This window comes from Lontra canadensis, unplaced genomic scaffold, assembly GCF_010015895.1.
Source record: "Lontra canadensis isolate GAN:19392208 unplaced genomic scaffold, GSC_riverotter_1.0 scaffold14, whole genome shotgun sequence".
Taxonomy (NCBI): Eukaryota; Metazoa; Chordata; class Mammalia; order Carnivora; family Mustelidae; genus Lontra; species Lontra canadensis.
The window spans coordinates 11,263,842-11,283,391 of NW_022631008.1; the positions used below are offsets into that span (position 1 = coordinate 11,263,842).

The 19,550-nt window shown below is 36.7% G+C and overlaps 1 protein-coding gene across 5 annotated transcripts in view; it reads right to left on the reverse strand.

The window, feature by feature from the left end:
• Positions 1-16,152, reverse strand: part of EPHA7 (EPH receptor A7) — a 166,977-nt gene extending 150,825 nt beyond the window's left edge. For all 5 annotated transcript variants that reach the window (XM_032858146.1, XM_032858145.1, XM_032858144.1 and 2 more), the window contains exons 1-3: positions 15,835-16,152; positions 11,384-11,448; positions 7,120-7,789 (exon numbers count right to left, since the gene is read on the reverse strand). In XM_032858146.1, the coding sequence (XP_032714037.1) occupies positions 7,120-7,789; positions 11,384-11,448; positions 15,835-15,931 (832 nt within the window). In that variant the 5' untranslated portion in view covers positions 15,932-16,152. The remainder of the gene's footprint in view (positions 1-7,119; positions 7,790-11,383; positions 11,449-15,834) is intronic.
• Positions 16,153-19,550: the final 3,398 nt, after the last annotated feature.

Here is a 19,550-nt window from a genome sequence, read left to right on the forward strand (position 1 = left end):
AAGAGGCATTTAACTTGAAATTGTAAGGAAAGACACAAGTTCAATCAGCTGACACAGGCTAGCTGGCACTGTAGGTTGAAAAAAGCAAGGCATGGTAAGTACCAAGAGAATCTGGAAGAGAGAGCTCATTGAAGAACTCAGGAATGTGCAGGATTAAGATACAATAGGTAACTGTGAGAGGCAGTGATGTTTGCTTGTTTTCTGTTTATCTGGGGCCAAATGTTAAGTACAAAGGCATCAGAAAAATATCTATGGGTATATTTAACGGTAGAATGACAGACACATCAGTACCAGGCTGAGGAACAGGGACCTTGAGTATGATAAATAATGCAACGGAATGTTAGAAAAGAAGATTAGGATCAAGTTGGAGAGACTTAAACACCAGCCTAGAAAACAGGGAATTTTTTTATTAGTAATGAGGAGCCTGAAACTTTCTGATTAATGAAGTAATACTATCTATGTTGTGTTTGACAAAAACTGAGTTCTGACTGCCACATGAAAAAAGAACCGGGATAGGAAAGATAATGGCAAAGTAGATGAAATACTTAGGATATGGGAAAAGACAAAGCAGTATTTTGAAATTATTATAAATAAGAAAAATGTTCAGATTTGTAGCACCTTTCAAGATCCCGAAAGAACATTTCCTTTTATAAAAAGACTGTGATAGATAAAATGCTTATTGTAAAGATTTGGGCACTGTATTGGTTAGGGGCCAGGATTCCTGGCCAGACCACCTTGACTAAACAGCAGTGTAGGTACTTCATCTTCTTGCTGTGCTTTGGTTTCCTTATATAATAGTGTGTGTGTGTGTGTGTGTGTGTGTGTGTGTGTGTGTGTGTGTATTCGCATCTATATATCATATGTATATGTAAATGTATATATACATATATTGTGTGTATATCTATATCACATACATGATTTAATATAGGCAAATAACGTAATATTTTAGTTGGAGCATTTTTTGTCCTTGAAACAGAACGATGATAGTGCCTACCTACTAGATTAAGTAAGTTAGTAATATTCCTCTTTGAGAGATTAAATGAATTAATACATGTAAAACACTTAAAATAAGTTCTTGCCTTCTATGAATAACTAGAAAGCAAACAAAATCAATGACGTGTTTTTGTTGAAGGCCTCGAATCTCCCCCTTTTAAATTTTTTAAACTGTCTTCTACTTACTACTGCTCTATAACCTGAGCCCCATATTTTACACTGATGCTAACTTACTGGAGAAGCCTGTATATTCAAGATACAACTCAAGCTGTTGTTGTTTTATGAAATAGCAGATTACACATAACTTAAAATTGTTTAAGAAAAAAAAAAGTCAAGGGTGCCTGGGTGGCTCAGTGGGTTAAGCTGCTGCCTTCAGCTCAGGTCATGATCTCAGGGTCCTGGGATCGAGTCCCACATCGGGCTTTCTGCTCAGCAGGGAGCCTGCTTCCCTCTCTCTCTGCCTGCCTCTCTGCCTACTTGTGATCTCTGTCTGTCAAATTAATAAATAAAAAAATCTTTAAAAAAAAAAAAAGAAAAAAAAAGTCAATGCTCAAGGTAATTTAAAAACTCAGAGAACAAAAGATCACCCACGATCCCAACAGTCTGACACGTCAATTGTGTTATTTATGCTTTGCATCTATTCTTTTCCCTATGTATATCCTCCATATTCTAAATATCGGTGTCTGCAAATTTAATTCTTAATTTTTCATTCAAAATTATTAATAGAGAGCAATTTATAATTCCTATATCACATTGCTGATATTTTAAGGACAAATTTGAATCACGGTGTTCCACTTAACTTTGGACATTTAGGTTATTTCCAATATTTAAATTGTATACATCACTGGGGAAAGAAAAGGTTATGTAAAAAAAAAATTTTTTTTCATCGAAATATCTTCTCCAATAAGTTACCAGGGATGAAATTACTGGCTTGAAAGATATTTAACTATTTGTGGCCTGTGAGAGTTATCCTCATTCACTCATTGCCATGAGATTTCTTTACTTGGCAAATTCCACATTACATTATAAATAACAAGATAATAGCAAACATTCATTGATTATTTGCTATGTCCCAGATACTATTCTTAGGGTTTTTACATGCATTGTTTCATTCAATTCTAACAAGAACTCTATGCGGGAGTTACTATCTTATTAGCCCCATTTTATACTTAAGAAAATTAAGGTTTAGAGAAATTTCCCAAGTTTATTTTACACTGCTGGTATGTTGTAGAGCCAGAATTTGAAAACTCTGTGACTCTACATCTGAGCTATTAATCCTGTAGTGTATTTTACTTTTCTGTTTATGTTTGATTATAAACAAATATATTATGAAGACCCACTTATTTTCATAAAATGTGGTGGTACAAATTACATACTACTTTACTGAAAAAAACAACAACAACAACATGGTTTTCAAAAAATCTAATCAACACAGGTTTTAATATTATCGATGCTTTCAAATTGAATAAATGTTTTTATTTAATTGAATGTGTTATATGTCTCTTAATTATATGTTAATAAAATAGTGACAAGGCTGTTAACATATTAATATAAAATATTAAGAAGCAACTATTACAAAAATTCCTTATGATAAAAATTAGAAATCTGAAATTATTGGAATTCCCTTTTACATTAAAATTATCAAAAAAGGAATTCCTAAATTTTTGTTTTAATTCAAAAAATCAAAATTAAGCAATATAAATAAAGCAAGTAGAGCCCATCTCTATGGTCTAAGTACATGTAAACTGCATAATATCCTTGGATTTTTTACAATTAAGGAGACCATATATTTTATCATCTAAATCGGAACACTTTGGAAAGCAAAGAGAGACAGTGTTGAAAGAACAATTATCCCAGATAAAAGAGGCATATGGTCACCTTACTTAGAATAAAGTTTCACCATTTCTTCAGTAACTAGAATCCATTGGTTGAAGTCCAGGACAAATTTTAGGATGCAGTGTAGTGCAGTGGGGAAAAAAGATTTGATTTCGTAAACAGCATACTGAATTCCTACCCAGTTTTCTTACATATTAATATCCCTGAGCTTCAGTTTTTCATATGTTGAAGAGAGAAAAAATACTTCAATCTCTTAGTGATATGGTAAGGACTACTCACTAAAATTAACACAATTGTCTAGTGTAAACTGCAAATTTCCCATACAAACCTGTTAAAATACGAAGCTCCACACTTTGACAAATACTATTCTACTTTTTAAATGAAACCAAATTATACAGAAATTCCAAAAATTTCAAAAATATACTTCAGAATATAATTTTATTAGTCTTCTGAGTATATATATATATATTTAAAGAAAATAATCTGCTGGTTTGCATAGAAGCTGTGACAACTCATGGCTAATTTTTTTTTTTAAATGACCTTTTGACAATAAAAGCTTACTAACCAACTGGAATTATATACTTTTAAATGACTGAAGAGTTATCTTCATTAATGCATTATCATAAAGAATTAGAAATTTCCATATATTAGTAAACTAATTTAGTTCTCAAAATTGAGTTGTTCTTATTTTGTTTTTTTGTTTTTTGTTGGTTTTTTTTTTCAGAATCATGGAGAAAAAAAAGGTCTTACATGAATTAATCAAGACTGTGATCAGTTTTCACAGTTGTTCATATTTCAAATTATACTCTAACAGATATCACCGTGGACTTCCACTCTATAAAGTGCCCTGATAAACTTGCCTTTAAGTGGCTAACCGCCTTCATTTGGCTAGGGACTCACTAGCCTTCTCTCCCAAACACTTCAGTTTTCCTCAATATGGGACTGGAATTTGTTTTCAAACTCTTAACAGGATCATTGGAAGGAAACAGGAGAAATACTATAAAGGCAGGCCTGGATTGATTCCAGAAGCAAGTACTCTCCCAGCAATGCATTGGAATTATGCCAAGGAGAGAAGCGTTTTTGTAAAAGAACATAGTGCCATAGTTAAGTATAAGATCTTTAATTCCTTTGTCAACATCACCAAGGTTAAAAATTAAGAAAGTTATGTGATAAACATTTACTTGACTTAAAACAGTGTGCACACACTCCTTCAACTGAACATCAGGAGGCATCTTGACTAAACACGGTTTTTTTAATGAACACTTTCTGATACTTAATTCCACCTATTTCAATGAGGGATTCATGTAGACAACAGTGAAGTCATTTTACTTTATTTTTAACCACCTAAGTGTGGTTTATAGGTGACAATAATTTTGGTACTCAAATATGGTTCTAATTCTTGAAATGGAAATAAGTAAATGTGGATAATTTTAATAGTATCACATTTAATGAGATTATTTTGCTGATTTGGAAGAAATTGGGAGTGTTTTCTTCACAATAAATGTCTTTATTGCAGTTAAAGACTGTTTTTCTTACTAAGTTCTACTCTTGTAAGTATAAAAGGCAAACAGTTCTTGTTTGTTTTTAACAAATAAATTCAGAGATCGTTTAGGTTAAATTACACAAAATGATACTAAAAATACAATAATTTTCTTAAAAATCTTTAGACCTTCAAAGAGCAGGAACTTTAATGTATTTCCTAGACTTTCCTTAGACAGATTTAATTGGGCACTTTTGTATTTATTTTATTTACTTTATTTACTATGTTTCCCATTTTTATTTGTGCAAAAGCTTAAATTCCACTTTCACATCAACCAAAATCTACTCAAATTGGCTGTTTTTACAGCCAAAGTGTAATAGTATGTTTTTAAATTTTCCTATTACAGTTATTTTCAAGTAATTGTCGTTAACTTCCAATCAATAAGAACATAGCCTTTCACTGAATTGATTAGTTCAGTAAGACTATTTCTACACTTCCCCAGTGATATAGCATTCTGCCTACTAGTACGGATAATAAATTTTCATCAGTGTTTTATTTCCACATGTATGGAACCTGCAGGATGATCCACCCAGTAAGAAATTCTACCAGTGTGGGGCACCTGGGTGGCTCAGTGGGTTAAAGCCTCTGCCTTCGGCTTGGGTCATGATCCCAGGGTTCTGGGATCATCAGACTCTCTGCTCAGCGGGGAGACTGCTTCCTCCTCTCTCTCTGCCTGCCTCTCTGCCTACTTCTGATTTCTGTCTGTCAAATAAATAAATAAAAAATCTAAAAAAAAGAAAAAAAAAAAAAGGAAATTCTACCAGTGTAAGGGGTAGGGAAGAAGGACAGGGGGTAAGACAGGTTTGACTCCTTCAGGGGAGTGTCAAAGAAAGCTGCTAAACTGGTCTATAAAACCCAAACCTATAGCATCTGTTTTGCCCAGAGTTGAATTCACGACATTAGCTGTAGCATGGATGACAACTGAGTGCTGGGTCCTTGGTATTTTATATAATAGTGCCCATCCACAGGAAATATTTAACTCTTTAATCGGGATAGAAAAATATATTTGCTCAGTTACTCCATCTAAATAGTTTGTCCAATAGAAATACAGAACAAGCTATATAATTTTTAAATTTCCAGTAACCACATTAAAAGAGAAACAATTAAAATTAATTTTAACATTATACTTTAACTTAATATAACTAAAGTATGATTCTCTCAATATGTAAGCAGCATAAAAAAACTATTAATAATATGTTACATTATTTTTGTGTGTGTGAATCTGTTGAAATCCAGTATACAAAATATACTTATAGCATATCTCAATTTAGAATAGCCAATTTTTATATCCTAAGAACCACATGTGGCTCCTGGTTACCGTGTTCGACAACACAGATCTAAATATCTTTTAAGCTATTATTACTTTAAATATTCTACTAGAATGAGAATTTTATGGGGAAGTAATATTACTTATATACCAAATTACTAAGAGCAAGACATTTGAATTCAGCAATGAAACAGAATGATATTTGCTAAGATTCTCCTTGCTTTGTGCAGAAACTAGGCCAATATTGTTGCTAAAAGCCCAGGCTCAGGAGTCAAAGTGCCCTGAATCTGATTCTAAGCTAAGACAGATATTACCTCCCTAAAGTAACTACAAGCAAGCAGTTTACCCTTGATAGCACCAATTTTTTTTTGTCTGTAAAAGAAACATGATAATTTCATTAAATGAACTAGTATATATAAAACATATGGAAGAGTATCTGCATATAGTAAGTTACTACCGTTAACTCCAGTTCCTTCTAAAGTAATTAGAATTTGCAGTTATTAAAATCACATTGCTGGCTTTGAAGTACAAAGAATATATAAAAGTTATTTTTCAGAATACATTAATGTGTTATAAATTAAATTAAAATATATAAATAATATAACTTTATTATAGAATTTTTGGGATGTCCACAAACAGGAAAATACCTAACAGTTTTGAAGATCCATGCGACATAGCTTTAAACAGAAAAATAATGGCCAATTATGATGACTACAAAATACTATATAAGAGAAAATCCAGTTTTACAAAACAGAGGAAAAGGTTCACTAATTTGTATGCTATTATTGTTTCAAAAAATAGATAACATCTAACTGATGTATTACAATAACTAAAGCTTTGCTTTGGCCCACTTCCACAAAAAATGTGGTCCGCTATAATATGACCTATCAAAAAAGCATTTGTTTTATTATTTAGTCCAGAAAAGAAATATGGCTTTGGTAGAAGTCACCTCAGAGATTTATCAAGTAAAATTTGATTATTTTCATATCAAAGTTTTATTATTTATAAAAAACAATTCTAAAAGTTTGGAAATATATTTTTATGTGTCCTGTCAGTTGAGTTTTTGTTAGCAGCCCCTTTAACCTCCTTTTTCCCACTACTTACAAGTCCAAACAATACAGATTTCCCAATAGGAGGAATCCCCTGTCATTGAATCTTGGTTAATGTCACATCTCACTCTGCTCACTCTCCTCTCTTAAATCTCATAGACCAATGTGCAACTGTTGACTTCTAGGTCAAACAGAGGGCAAATTAAATCTTAGTAACAAACGTCATTGGCCAATATTTATTACATACCATTAGTGTAGATACCACTGTGGGGAATCATTGATAGCTCAACAGTGACTTCACTTAAGATCGGCTGAATCAGAAATGCTGGTATAGCACAGACTCACTTGTTTAAATAACTATTACCACACAAAATCTCTGATACTGAAATAGAAAAGAAATACAAAGTGGAATTTTAAGAGCACATATTACTTACGTTCACAAGTGTCCCCTTTTTGCTGGTAGCCTGCTTTGCAGATACACTTTCCAATGGGCACTAACCATTCTCCTTCTGCACTGCAGTGCATCCTGGGGGAGTTTTCCGCCTCTTCCTCTGCACTGCTGACACATGTCCCTCGAACCTCGACTAAAGAGGAAAATTCTGAACCAGTCACTGTATCTGGAAAGATAGCTAAATTCTCAATAATGGACCAGCACTTCTTGTAGTATACTTTGACAGAAACCAAAGCTATGCAAGCCCCTACATCCTGAAAGGCAAGATAGAATCCCTTTTTGGACAAAGGTCCAATCTCTCTCACCTCAGTGTTAAGCTTCATCTTTCTTTCACCAAGGTCACCTTGGGTAAAACTTTCATCTGCAGCAATGGTGTCTATTTTTACATAGAGGTTTTCTCTTATATTCCTGCCAGTGTCGTAGTCTGTTTCATAATAGTACAAATTAAAGGTTTCCTTGCAAGTTCCCAGTACTCCAGGAAGACTGTTACAATCCCTCAGGGTAAATTTCAATTCTACAAAAATCCTTTGTGCATTGCCTTTCGAAATCCAGTTAGTCCGCAGCCAGTTGTTTTGGTTGGGCTCCATGACCTGGCACACCTGGTAGGTTCGGATCGGGGTGTAGTTCTCATCCAAACCACTGATCTCTTCCCACTGTAAAATGTTTTAAAAAGCCTATCAGTCATTCAGCAAAAAAAAATATAACATTTTTACTTTGAAAGTGCATGAGGCATCTTTAGCAGAGTACAAATGATGATCTGTGAAAGAGCTGGGTAGATTCCTACCCTGGCAAAAACTCTGTAATCTAAGAATATAGGACTCTTAGTTCAGCTTCGTCCTGGTAACGCAACATCATTCAGGTTGCCTGCCTCGTTTGTACATACAATAAATATTTCATTTTGTTTAATGTCTGTTTGCTAGTGTATTAGTGTTTCTTTTTACATGTTTGCTTATGTCTATAGTCTCCACTGAGACTGTAATTTTTATAGACTGAGCGCACAACACAATCACTTAAATTACCATTTAATGCATATGCATATAGATATATGGCAGAATTTCTGATAACTCGGTTGACATTTTAAGTGTTGATGTTAAACTTGGAGCACCTAAAAAACACAGGGAAGAAAATGCCAAGAATGCTCTGAAATGTAAAAGCAGTCCACAACATGTTGATATTCACAATACAAAATCTTTTACAATCTTTCCAAAATAAGATATAAGGGAGTAACATTTTACAGAGCTATTTATTTCTTGCAGCGTTATATATATAATACTGTACATAAGCCACATAACTATAAATAAGTAGTTATAAAAGCATGATTCATCTTTATAAATAAATTGCTTTCAATAGACAATCAAATGTACATGGCAAATCAGCATGCTGGATCATATTTCAGTAATAAGCTTTTTTACTTGAAAAATATCACATGTTTAAAAATGTCCATATGCTGATGCAATACATATTACAGCAAACACATTATTTTCATGAAAAGGGAAAATAATAAGTTTAGCAGAATTTGTAACATCTTAAGGACTATTAAGCCATATATGATAATATCTACACTGCCCATTAGCAAATAATTTCAATTCACCTGAAATAATCCTAGAAGACTAATGTAACAGTTGATTATGTCCTTTCTTACTATTATAACAAAATTTCCCACTTTATATTTAGGCTACTTTAATAGTGAAATCATCATCTATGTGTTTTTATTTCCCCGATATAAAGTGCTGAATATGAAAATATGTTAGTATTCAAATCCAAAATCTTACAGCATGTGATATTTAAACCACTGTTTCAAGAAAAGCAGAGAAGAAAGTAAACTAATAAGCATGTGGTAAAGAGTCTTATTTGTAAAACTTGATTAGAGAATTAATTTGTTAAAATATTTTAAAACATTAATATCTACTTTGAAAACTATTTTTTAGAAAATTGACAAATTAGCAAAATACTCTTATTCAGAAATTTCTTGTGTGACATTATATATTTGTTGTTATTTTATCAGACATACCAAAACTCCTCAATGCAGCAAAGAACCCATTATCATGTGCAGGTTTTATTCAACACAACTTGAGTTTGTGACTAGTTAATGGTATGTATATTTCTCTTTGTTTCAGTTAGCTGTTTATCATCTGTCTGAATGGCATTTAACCAAATATACCCAAATTCATCCATTTGGATGGGGATATTTTGGTCTCTTAATTAGATCGAAATTATTAAAAGAAGTAAAACTCTTAATGATATCTACACCAAGAAATCAAAAGCTCTAAAGATAAATGTGCTCTTTTTAACAATTCCCCAGCCTGAAGAAACCATGGCTAATTATTATAAAGGCATATCTCAATATTTCTTTTTTCTAACTTTAAGAACAATCATATTTGTTTTATGTACGAAAAATCAATTTCACTACTTATGAAACCCAGTTAATTTTAATTTTATTTAAAAATTTATTCCTGAGGGGAAAATTTCAAGACAATGATTGTATAGATCACAAATAGTGAGACTACATAAATGCATTTAACACAACTCTTGTTTTATTTCACTTTCTCAAGAGATCATAATCATTTCTACAAATGACACCATTAGGGAAGAAATCTTAATTCAGATACTGAGCTTTTATACTATACTTATAAAAATATTTTCTAAAAATATATCTTAATAACACTTTATTTCCTGCATGATATTTAATCACATGTAAGCCAATCCATTTCATATATTAAAAAAATATTGTCAATCATCATTTCCTAACATTATCTGTTGATTCCTAAAGATTCTTAAGGTTAACTGTTATGATATCTGGACTGATAAAATGCCCACTTGAGTCAAGGATAACATAGACAGGCATAATTTATCCTTTTGTGTATTACATTGATGAAATACTGTAATCACTACAATCCTGTATCAGTTTACTTCTTCTTAAAGATAAAAACTATCCTCCATCTCTATTTGTTTTAATTGATAGAGGGTAGAAAACGGGCTACATCTGTCATTGGTAAGAAAGGGTTTCTTTTTAATTGTGAATGACTTCCTAAAATGTATAATTCTACTCATGGAAACTATTCCATTTACGAGAAAAGTAGGACATTCCTACCTTAAACTTAGTGCACTTTTTATAATCTGTAAAATACTTGTCATTTTTTCATAATTTAATCTGACCTATACAGATAACTACAATATGATCTTAAGCAATCGTTCAAATATTAATTGAATAAAAAATCTGACTATTTAAAGGAGATTTGCATTGTTCACATTCTGCATTATTAAACTGACTTTCAGTTCATGACATATTGATTTTATGCTGTTCTTAAACTCAGAAGTCCTTTTCAGATTTTCATTCTTCTCTTTGCTAAATTTGTTACACTTTTTATAATCTCACTTAGGCTTCTTACTGTAAGGAAGATTAACTTAAATAACAATGAGATATATATTCTCCTTTCTCGGAGCCCCTTTCTTCATAAGGGAGGGAAGTATGTGCCCTCTCTCACAATTAAAATAAGACCTAAAGACAAAGATGTTGAACTAAATTAACTAAATCAAAGTAAATAATATACCTTTCAGACATGTGAAATGTAATAGTTAGACTATTTCTAGGGTTTACTTATATTCATCGGTTTTTATTGGACAGCTTTTACTCATATTTATTATAGCAGATTTTTAGTATAATATATACATGCTCTGCCATGGTTTCTGATTAATAACAGCAGATAGCACATGATCAAAATTTGGAGAATCCAAATAATATTTTATAGCAAAGTCCATGCTAAAATATGGACCATATTATATTTTTAACTACCTTTTAAAGTGTATTTTGAATGATGCTAAAACTGTTTTTAAAAGAAGAAACACATCACATACTGTTTTACATTCAACCTACCTAGTGATTATACTAAGAAGTATAAAGCAACTAAAGAGGTTTAAGTGAGTTTGTGAAGGAAATGTTCCCTGTAATTAGTTAGCATTTATAGCCTGGAACCTGAGGTATGATTCCTCTCACAATAAGAACTCAAAAGATTATGGTTATAGAGTTTTGTTTTTTTTTTTAAATCCATTTCTCCAAGGACTAAAGTATACCTTCTCTTACTCAAAGAACTCAATGTCTCATTATAACACAACAAAATTTTGAATGAGACATTTGGAATTAAAATAGTTTAAATATGAAGAATGTGAATAATTCCAGGGGTTTGGGGAAGGTTGTGCTTCTTACTTTAAAAAATAAAAGCTGATATTTTATGAGGAGAAGTACTTACCCCATTCGGTGGAGAGGAAATCCATTCCAACTCTGTTTGTTGTGCTTTAGAATCCAGCAGTAGTACTGAAAAACAAAGTTTCATTTTCAAATCTTACATGAAAAATGTAACCACATTTGTAAAAGTTACTAATATGGATCAAATTTCTATGTAATTATCATGATCTAAGATATGATCTAAGATATATAAAGTTATTTATGTATATGAATGATGAAATGAGTACCTACCTGATACAAGCATATTCCCCTTTCTTAAGAAGAAAAGATGTTAAAATACCATATTATATTTGGTATTATTTAATTGAAATATTAAACTAAGTTTAAAAACTTAAAAATATCATAAAAGGGTAAAAATTGTATGTGGTATCTTAATTTTATGGTAGTTTATATTTTAAAGAATTTTATAAGCCATTGAGCACTCCAAATTTTGTCAGATACAATAGCATGAACATAATAAAATATAATTCCATATTCATCTTCCTCTAGTCATTAATTTGTAATATTGTGCCAAAAGTATCTCCTAGTGTCTTTTGAGAATCAGAGTTTATTTTTTAAAAAACTTTTTCATAGAATGTCTTCTCTTAAGCCAAAATGAATACAGTAGAAAACTATATCAAGCAAAGTTATCATGAGAAAAATAAATTGTCCATTATTTCCAAGACATATTTCTGGGTTAGTCAAACATCTGTTTTCAATATTTCTATTTTTTTTAATTTCTAAATATTTCAAAGCATTAGCTAATTCTCAAAATAATATATTTAAACTCTGACTTGACTTTGTTCCTGACTTGACTTTTAAAAACAGTTGTATTCCACTTTGATATTATCAAAAAGCATAAACAATTCATTTATATGTAGATAAATGTACCAAATGCTCTTGATAGTATTAATACAAGACAATGTATTCAAATGTTATACATTAATATATATCATAACTCCAATTCAATATATTGTATTGCTTTTTAAGACAATTGCTCTCCTAAAGCATTTACCCTGCTCGAACTGATTCAGTTTCGAGTTTTTATTCTTTAAAAATATGTCTGACTCTACAGCATTTTAACAAATGCATCAGTTTGTCCAGAAATAATAGTGAATATATTTCCAAGCTTGTAAATATGCATAACATCAACCTGAGCAAAATGTTGAAATTTGGACTTAAATAAAATATATGCTTATATGAACTTTTAAATAATCACTAGAGAAAAAAGTGTATTTAAAAGGTAATGGAAATTTGTTACGCTAAGAAAACAAAGGAACACATTGATTATGTGTTCAACTCCTTCGCTCTAGTCAAGGTTATTCCCTGCAACTGAAAACACATAGATAGACACTTTTTTGCAGAAATGTTTTACACTTAAGACTCTTGGGAAGACCATGAAAGCACAAACTTCGGTCACAAACACTTGACTCTCTTGCAGATAAGGGGGGGCGGAATGCACACTTTCAAAATACCAAGTTGTATTTCGCACTGGGAACATCACTAAATCGTTGAACTAGTGAATTTATATAAAGTAATGTTTAAAGTTTGTTTTGGTTTTGTCCTCAACAATAGAGAGTAAGCACAAAGAAACAACATGGGTTCCAGGTTCCTTTTGAGATGATTTATTATTACTATCATTTTTGTCTTCTGCACTGACAAGAGACAAGTGGATTTTAAACCCAGGTGACCTGCGAGTCATTTTGAAGAGTGAAACAAGCAATATGATGATTGTTTACTGCCTTGTTACCCCTCAGCACTGCCTACGGTGGGAACCAGGGATCGCGGAGGGGTGGTGATAGCAAACAAGTTAAGAGAGAAACAAACATAAAAAAACAGAAACCAGCTCCTGGGCGTTTAATCAGAAGCAGCTCTAAAGTGATCACTGTGTCTCCTTGTCCGCTCTCCGGATAAACCCCCAAGTGCGCGCTTTTGCCTTCCCGCTCAGAGCGCGGAGCGCCATCCTCCCTTCAAGCCCACCGAGGCGTAGCCGGAGGCCAACTAGGACCTGGGGCGCACAGGCCGGGGTTCCGGGACTCCGCGCCCTGCCGCGCGGGGGTAAGGGCCAGGGGCAAGATGCCGGGCGCTCCCGGGCCAAGCCAGCCAAAGGCCGCAGGAGCAGCGGCGGCGGGGGCCGGGGCGGGGCCCTCGGCGGGGCGGGGCGGGGCAGGGCAGGGGCTGCCAGACGGGCGCGCCCGCCGCGCCGAGCATCCATTACGCACTCCGCCAGACCTGGACACTCCAGGGAGCTAGTGGCGCCCTAGCTCCAGAAGGAGCCGGGAGGAGAGAGGCTTTCGGGAAGCGTCTCCTTTGAGAGAGAGGCGGTGGCGGCATTTAGGAAGAGGAAAAACAACAGCTGTACTTCGCCTCCAAGCGTCAGACTCTGACTTATACAGGCGCTCCCCGTAGCGGGAACTGACCTCCCGAGAGAACACCTATGAGGAAAGTAGAGGAAGAAGGTCCCTCATTTTCCTCCATCCACTCCCGGCCACCCCGGGAGGCCTGGCACCTGCGAAAGGTGGTACCCAGCGCTCGCTCCTGGGTGCCGGGGTGCCCCTCGGGGCTTGCTAGCTCCTAGAACCGAGCTCTTGATCGCCGCTGCGCGCTGGGAGCGTCGCCTCTGAGAAGCGGGGCTCATTCGCCCTCCCGCCCACCTTTTAAACATCTCACTTCTGCATTTATAGAATTCAGCCTCCTAGAATCAGAATCCTCTTCACGTATCTTGCACCCAGAAGAGAAAAGCAAGCGGGCGAGACATTCTGGCTGCAGGAACCTCTCCCCCTAGTGATGCAGTTATTTATAGCTCAAACTCCTGCCGGGTCTGCGTGAGCTTGCGCGCCCGGCTTCGCCGCAGCAGTGCAAACTTTTCCTCCGGTCCCGCTTTTCCGGAGCAATCAGTACAAGGTTCCAGGATTGAATGTTCCTAATCGCTAGTGTCATGCGCGTAGAAACGTGCATTTTGGTGTGTATGGGTGTGTGTTTCTGGCCGACGTTGGTTCGTATGCTAACGCGTAACCGACAGCTCGGAGTCATGGTTTTCTCTGAAAATTTCTCTGAATGGGTTCAGCGTCCACACGGGTTGCAGATGTGGAAACTGGGGTCAGAAGGTCAGGCTGGCTCAAGAAGTAGGACGTGGCGTTGGGTTGGGGGGGTGGTTTGAGTGAAAGACGAGGGGTGCACGAAGAGAATGGGAAAAAAAAAAACACTAAATCACTTAAGTTTTCAGGGCGACATGAAGCGAGAATCAGTATCGAACACAACCCCTCCCCCCCGCCCCACATCACCATCATGACCTAAATCTGATAACAGATTCCTCCGTTCTCCATACTTCAGGAACAGTTAATTATTGGTATTCTGCTTTTAAGTATCGGGAAATCAACGTTAGATTTACAGTCTGGAAGACAACGGGGGTGGGGGGGAGAGATTGTGACATTGCTCAAGAAGCAAGACATTTCCATTGAGAGGATTTATTTTTCCCCAGCTCCAACTACAGGCACCGAAAGGTATTTTACCTTGTCAGTGGTTCAAAGGAGAAGAAATAATAATAATGATAACCATATACAGGCGTATCTGGCCGCCCAAATGAAACCTCTTCTCTTCATCCAGAGGTAGCTTTCAGGATCCAGGTCCTTCGCAAGGTCTGGCCACTCGGACTCAACTGCCGGGCAGATGTTTGGGGACTTGTAGTCACCCAGGCGGCGTCTCGTTACCACTTCCACAGCCCCAGCCCGCCCCCCTGCCTCCCCGGCCGGCCAAGCCAGCTGGACTCCCGCTGTCCGCGCGGCCCGCGGGACCCACGCGCGGCGCGCGCTGAATGGAGACGTCCCCGCCGCGGGGCGCGCACCGCTTCCTCGCTTCACCTCCGCGGCGTTATTGTTCCGCGCCGGCGGCCGAGCGCCAACCGCAGGCCCGCGCCTCCTCCTCCGACGCAGTGAGCACTTCATTAGTAACCCGAGCGTTTGGAGCTCACACATGTCACGGCCCCTCTGGGAAGGCTCGGGACACCAGCCGCTCGCCGACGGGCTGGCCAGGACACTAGAAGCTGCACTCCCCAGTCTCCGACTAACTCTGGCCGCAGCTTACCCCACCAGAGGCGAACACCGAGAGGAGGAAGAGAGGGCTAGAGGAAGAGATCTGACCCGCCTGCTATCCTAGAGAAAGAGCTCGCTGGTCATCACCCCCCCGCCCACCACCCCACTCCGCCCCGCCGCTCTCCGTTGCTGCTCACGCCCTCTGGACTGGCCGCGCCAGAAATCCCGCTCCCGTCGGGCGGACGGCCCCGGGCACCAGGCTGAAGGCGGTTCGGAGTAGCCCAGCTTGCCGCCAGCCTGCCGGGAGCAGCGGGGGCGGGGAGCCGACGGGGGAGGGTCGCCCCGCGCCAGAGGCGCGGCCGGCGGCCCCGCGGACGACCCGGCTTGTGCAGGTAGACCGCTAAATAAATAACTCAGAACAAACTTTGCGTTCCCATCACCTTACCTTCCTTTGCAGCCTGCGCCTCCCCGGTGTGTGCAAAGCGGAGCAGCCAGATGTAGCATAAAATAATCCATGAAGGGTGCCGAGTTTGAAAAACCATGGTGCATGAGCAGGTTTTATTTTAGGTTTCAGTGGAGTCGTAGCTTTTTAAATGCTGTTTGCTCCGAAGTGGGTTCTTTTTTATTGCGCTTTTCGTATCGATTCTCCTGCTCGGCCTCCGGCCGGCTGCTCCACGTTTAGCTTTTTTAATTTTTTCCCCCTCCTGTTCGTTCGCACCGTGTTTGCTGCCTGCAAGTCTCCGACTGCAGACCGGCCGCTTGCTCCACACTCCAATAATATCAATTAGGGTGGAGGGGGCGGGGCTCCGAGCAGAGAGCCTCCGCCACTCGAGCTGACTGGCAGGCACAGCCGGCCTGCCAGGCGGCGATTCCCAGGGCCGAGGGGCGGGTCCCGGCGAAAAGGCCGCCCCGGCCGCGGGGGCGGGTTTCGGGGCGCGGGCCAATCGGCGGCGAGCGGAGTCAGGTTGCGGGGCCAGGATTCCCTCCAGGTTCCGAGCTCCCAGCTTTCGCTAGATGCTCGGAAAGGGAGGACGCGGACGGTAGCCGAGGTGCGGGCTGCTGTGGACACTCGGCTTTTAGCAACCGCAGCTTTCGTGGAGCAGAATCAATCCGAGAATAACGCTCCCAACTTAGAGTATTGTGTATATATAGCGGTACTCCTCGTGGTCTTTTAGAAACCAGAGGCAATGCAGGCCATCTCTCAGGTACCGAACATGGAGCTAGGAAAGTGAAATAAGCGGTCTTTAAGTAAAGTGCCTTTTACTTTTTTGTTACTCAAAACCTCCGCGGGTCGGGTAACTTTGTTCTTTTCATTTCTTGAAAGATTTCTACTTTTCTTTTTTTTTTTTTTTTCTGTTACTGAACAGAAGTCAGCTCTAGGCACCACCCAGCTCAGTCTCTGGAAGAATAAAAGTATCCAAATGTATTATGTTCAAACAATGTTTCCAAGAGTTTGCAACAAGCTCTGGCAAAAGAAACAGAGGAAAAAGGAGTGGAGAAAGGAAGTCTTTTGTTTTAGGTGCCCTCCTCACCCCCGCCCTATCATCTCACAATAGTTTGTTGGGTGAAGTAGGACACGAAGAGAGAACGTTCAGAAGGTTCCGTATCACTTTTCTTATATGTTTTAATATTTTTTTGAGGTTTTCCTTGGATTGCCCCAATTTGAACGTTTCCCATTTCGCTGCATAAATTACACTTAATTTTAAAGAATGTTACCGCGCCTTAAATTCATAAAGCAAGACCTTTTTCGCAAACCGATACATTCCAATAATTACTCAATTGTATAATTATTATTATTCAGCCTTTCAAAGGAAACGGAGAATAAAAAGTATAACCAACATCTCCAGTTGAATTCATCCAAATAAAATAGCAAGAACGACTGCGTAGAGAAATCCGTTTACCGTTAGGCAGTTTTGGACACTTTGCAATTCAAGAGGAGGGTAATGTAATAAGAGGAAGAACTTTAAAACCTTAATTGCGAAATCACCAATTTCAAAGGTTAGGGCAGAGTAACTTAATCACGTTTAAGATGAGCTCCGTGTTCTTCTTGTCCAATATTTCTCCCTTTAAAAAAAAAATCTGTCATTCATGATTTGTCTTTATTTATAATAGACACAAAGTTTGATCTCACCTAAAACTCCAAACTTTTTCCTATCATTTCTGTATAGAAATACAAATTGAGTTGCTTCTGGTATTTGTAGCAAAGACTTATCAGAGATGACAGATTCCGAGATATTTAAGTTTTATTTTATAATAAATTGTATCTTGTAGTTTTAACTTGCTTAATGCAATTACAAAGAAGAAAGAAATGGGATCTTTCTTTAACCTCTCTTTGCTTCTGTAGTTTTTTTTTTTTTAAATGTTACTTGTTTCTAGACATTATGCCTATTAAATATTTTAGAAATTATATCTAAAAGCATTTTAAGTGCCCTTTACAGCATGCATAGAAAATGTAAACTGCTTAATAGATTAACCTTGAAAAGAAACAAACAAACAAAAAAATGTAGAGAGCACTTGTTCAGAGAAAAGCAAGTGGTATTTACACAAACAGATGTTTTAGAGTAAAAATTGTAAGGTAAAACATAATTAAAAACATAAATCTCCACACATATGCTATAAAACTATTAATCTCAGAACCGCAAACTCACAAATATTAAACCACTTCTAATAGTTAAAATAAAACAGGATTTCAGCACTTTCTCCAGGGTCTCATCCCCACTACTTACAATGAAACCAAGGTAGCCTTTAAAGTTTAAAATATTCCTTTCATCTATTGAATGACTAATACTCAGTGATGTGAATACGAATAACTTTCCATTAAACCAGGAAACCAAAGAAGTAACATCCTTCACTCTGATGAGTGTAGGTGGTATAGGGAGTCCCCTTATTGTGTCCCTTCTGTCTGTCAGACATAGGGGCATGTGCAGCCTTGCTTTTATTTTTAGAGACAAGAGGTTTCACATTAAATGCACATGTACCGGGCTGCTGACAGTTTTCCCAGCAGAACTGCATAGTGATACTCATTTTTAGATTTACCAACCTTCTTTCTTTTGTATCTAGGTATATTGGTAAAGAAGTCATAACATTTAAATCAAAGTGAATGACTTAGTCAACAAAAGAACGTTCATTGTGCGGTATTATACGGCACGTATTTTAGTATATAAATTGTTAATAGAAGGTATTTGGCTAACAGAAAAACACATAAACCTATTTACATGAAGCCCTTGAAATAAAAAATAATCAGTTCACAAAACTTTCATATTTTAAAATAACAATAATGAATTTCATTCTATCACCTTAAAAATAGTTTATTTTAGCTTCATGTCTATGATTTTTATATCTATGATTTTTGAATCAAATATATGATTATCTGTATAACAAATTCTAGAAAAGTAAATGTGTGTGTGTGTGTATAAAATTAGTTAGAAAAGAAATGATTTTCCAGAGCTATATCAAATGGTGTATACAACCAACAAGTGTGAGCCAAAGCAGAAATTCTGAAAACTATTTTTAAAATTTTTATGTGTTCATTGTACAAAGTCAGTGAATTTGATAGAGTAGCCTACATATATTTAGCTAATTTTAAATAAATGGAAATAATAGAGATAAAATTTAACATTTCCAACTAGGCTCATATCCCCTCTTTTGAAACATCTTTTATAAATGTATAGTAGAAAGATGAAAAATATCTATGATCAGATGAAAAGAAGATATACCCAACTTTCCTGCACCATGTTATTTTTATTTAATTATTAATAATCACACATAACTTTACATATATGAAAATAAATGTACATTCAAGACACATTCCAAGTGAGGGTACAGCTGTCATCTCCTTTTAACATCCTTCAATAATAATATTCACCTCACTGTTTATCTTTGGAAGATATTCTATAATTTTAAGGAAGAAATAGTAACTAAGGAGTAAATTATAATGACTTCAGGGAATAAGTTCCTTGAATATTCAAGTTCCATTATGCGTGTGTGTGTGTGTGTGTGTGTGTGTGTGTGCTTGCGCACGTGCGTATAGAAAACAGGCCTTCAGAGGATAAAGTACAATCTGAGACTGCAGTATGTTACAAATCCAAGGCTGCCAAACTAGTTAACAACAATGAAATCAAAGGGCTCTTTCTGAACCTACTACTTTTGCACTTACTGTCT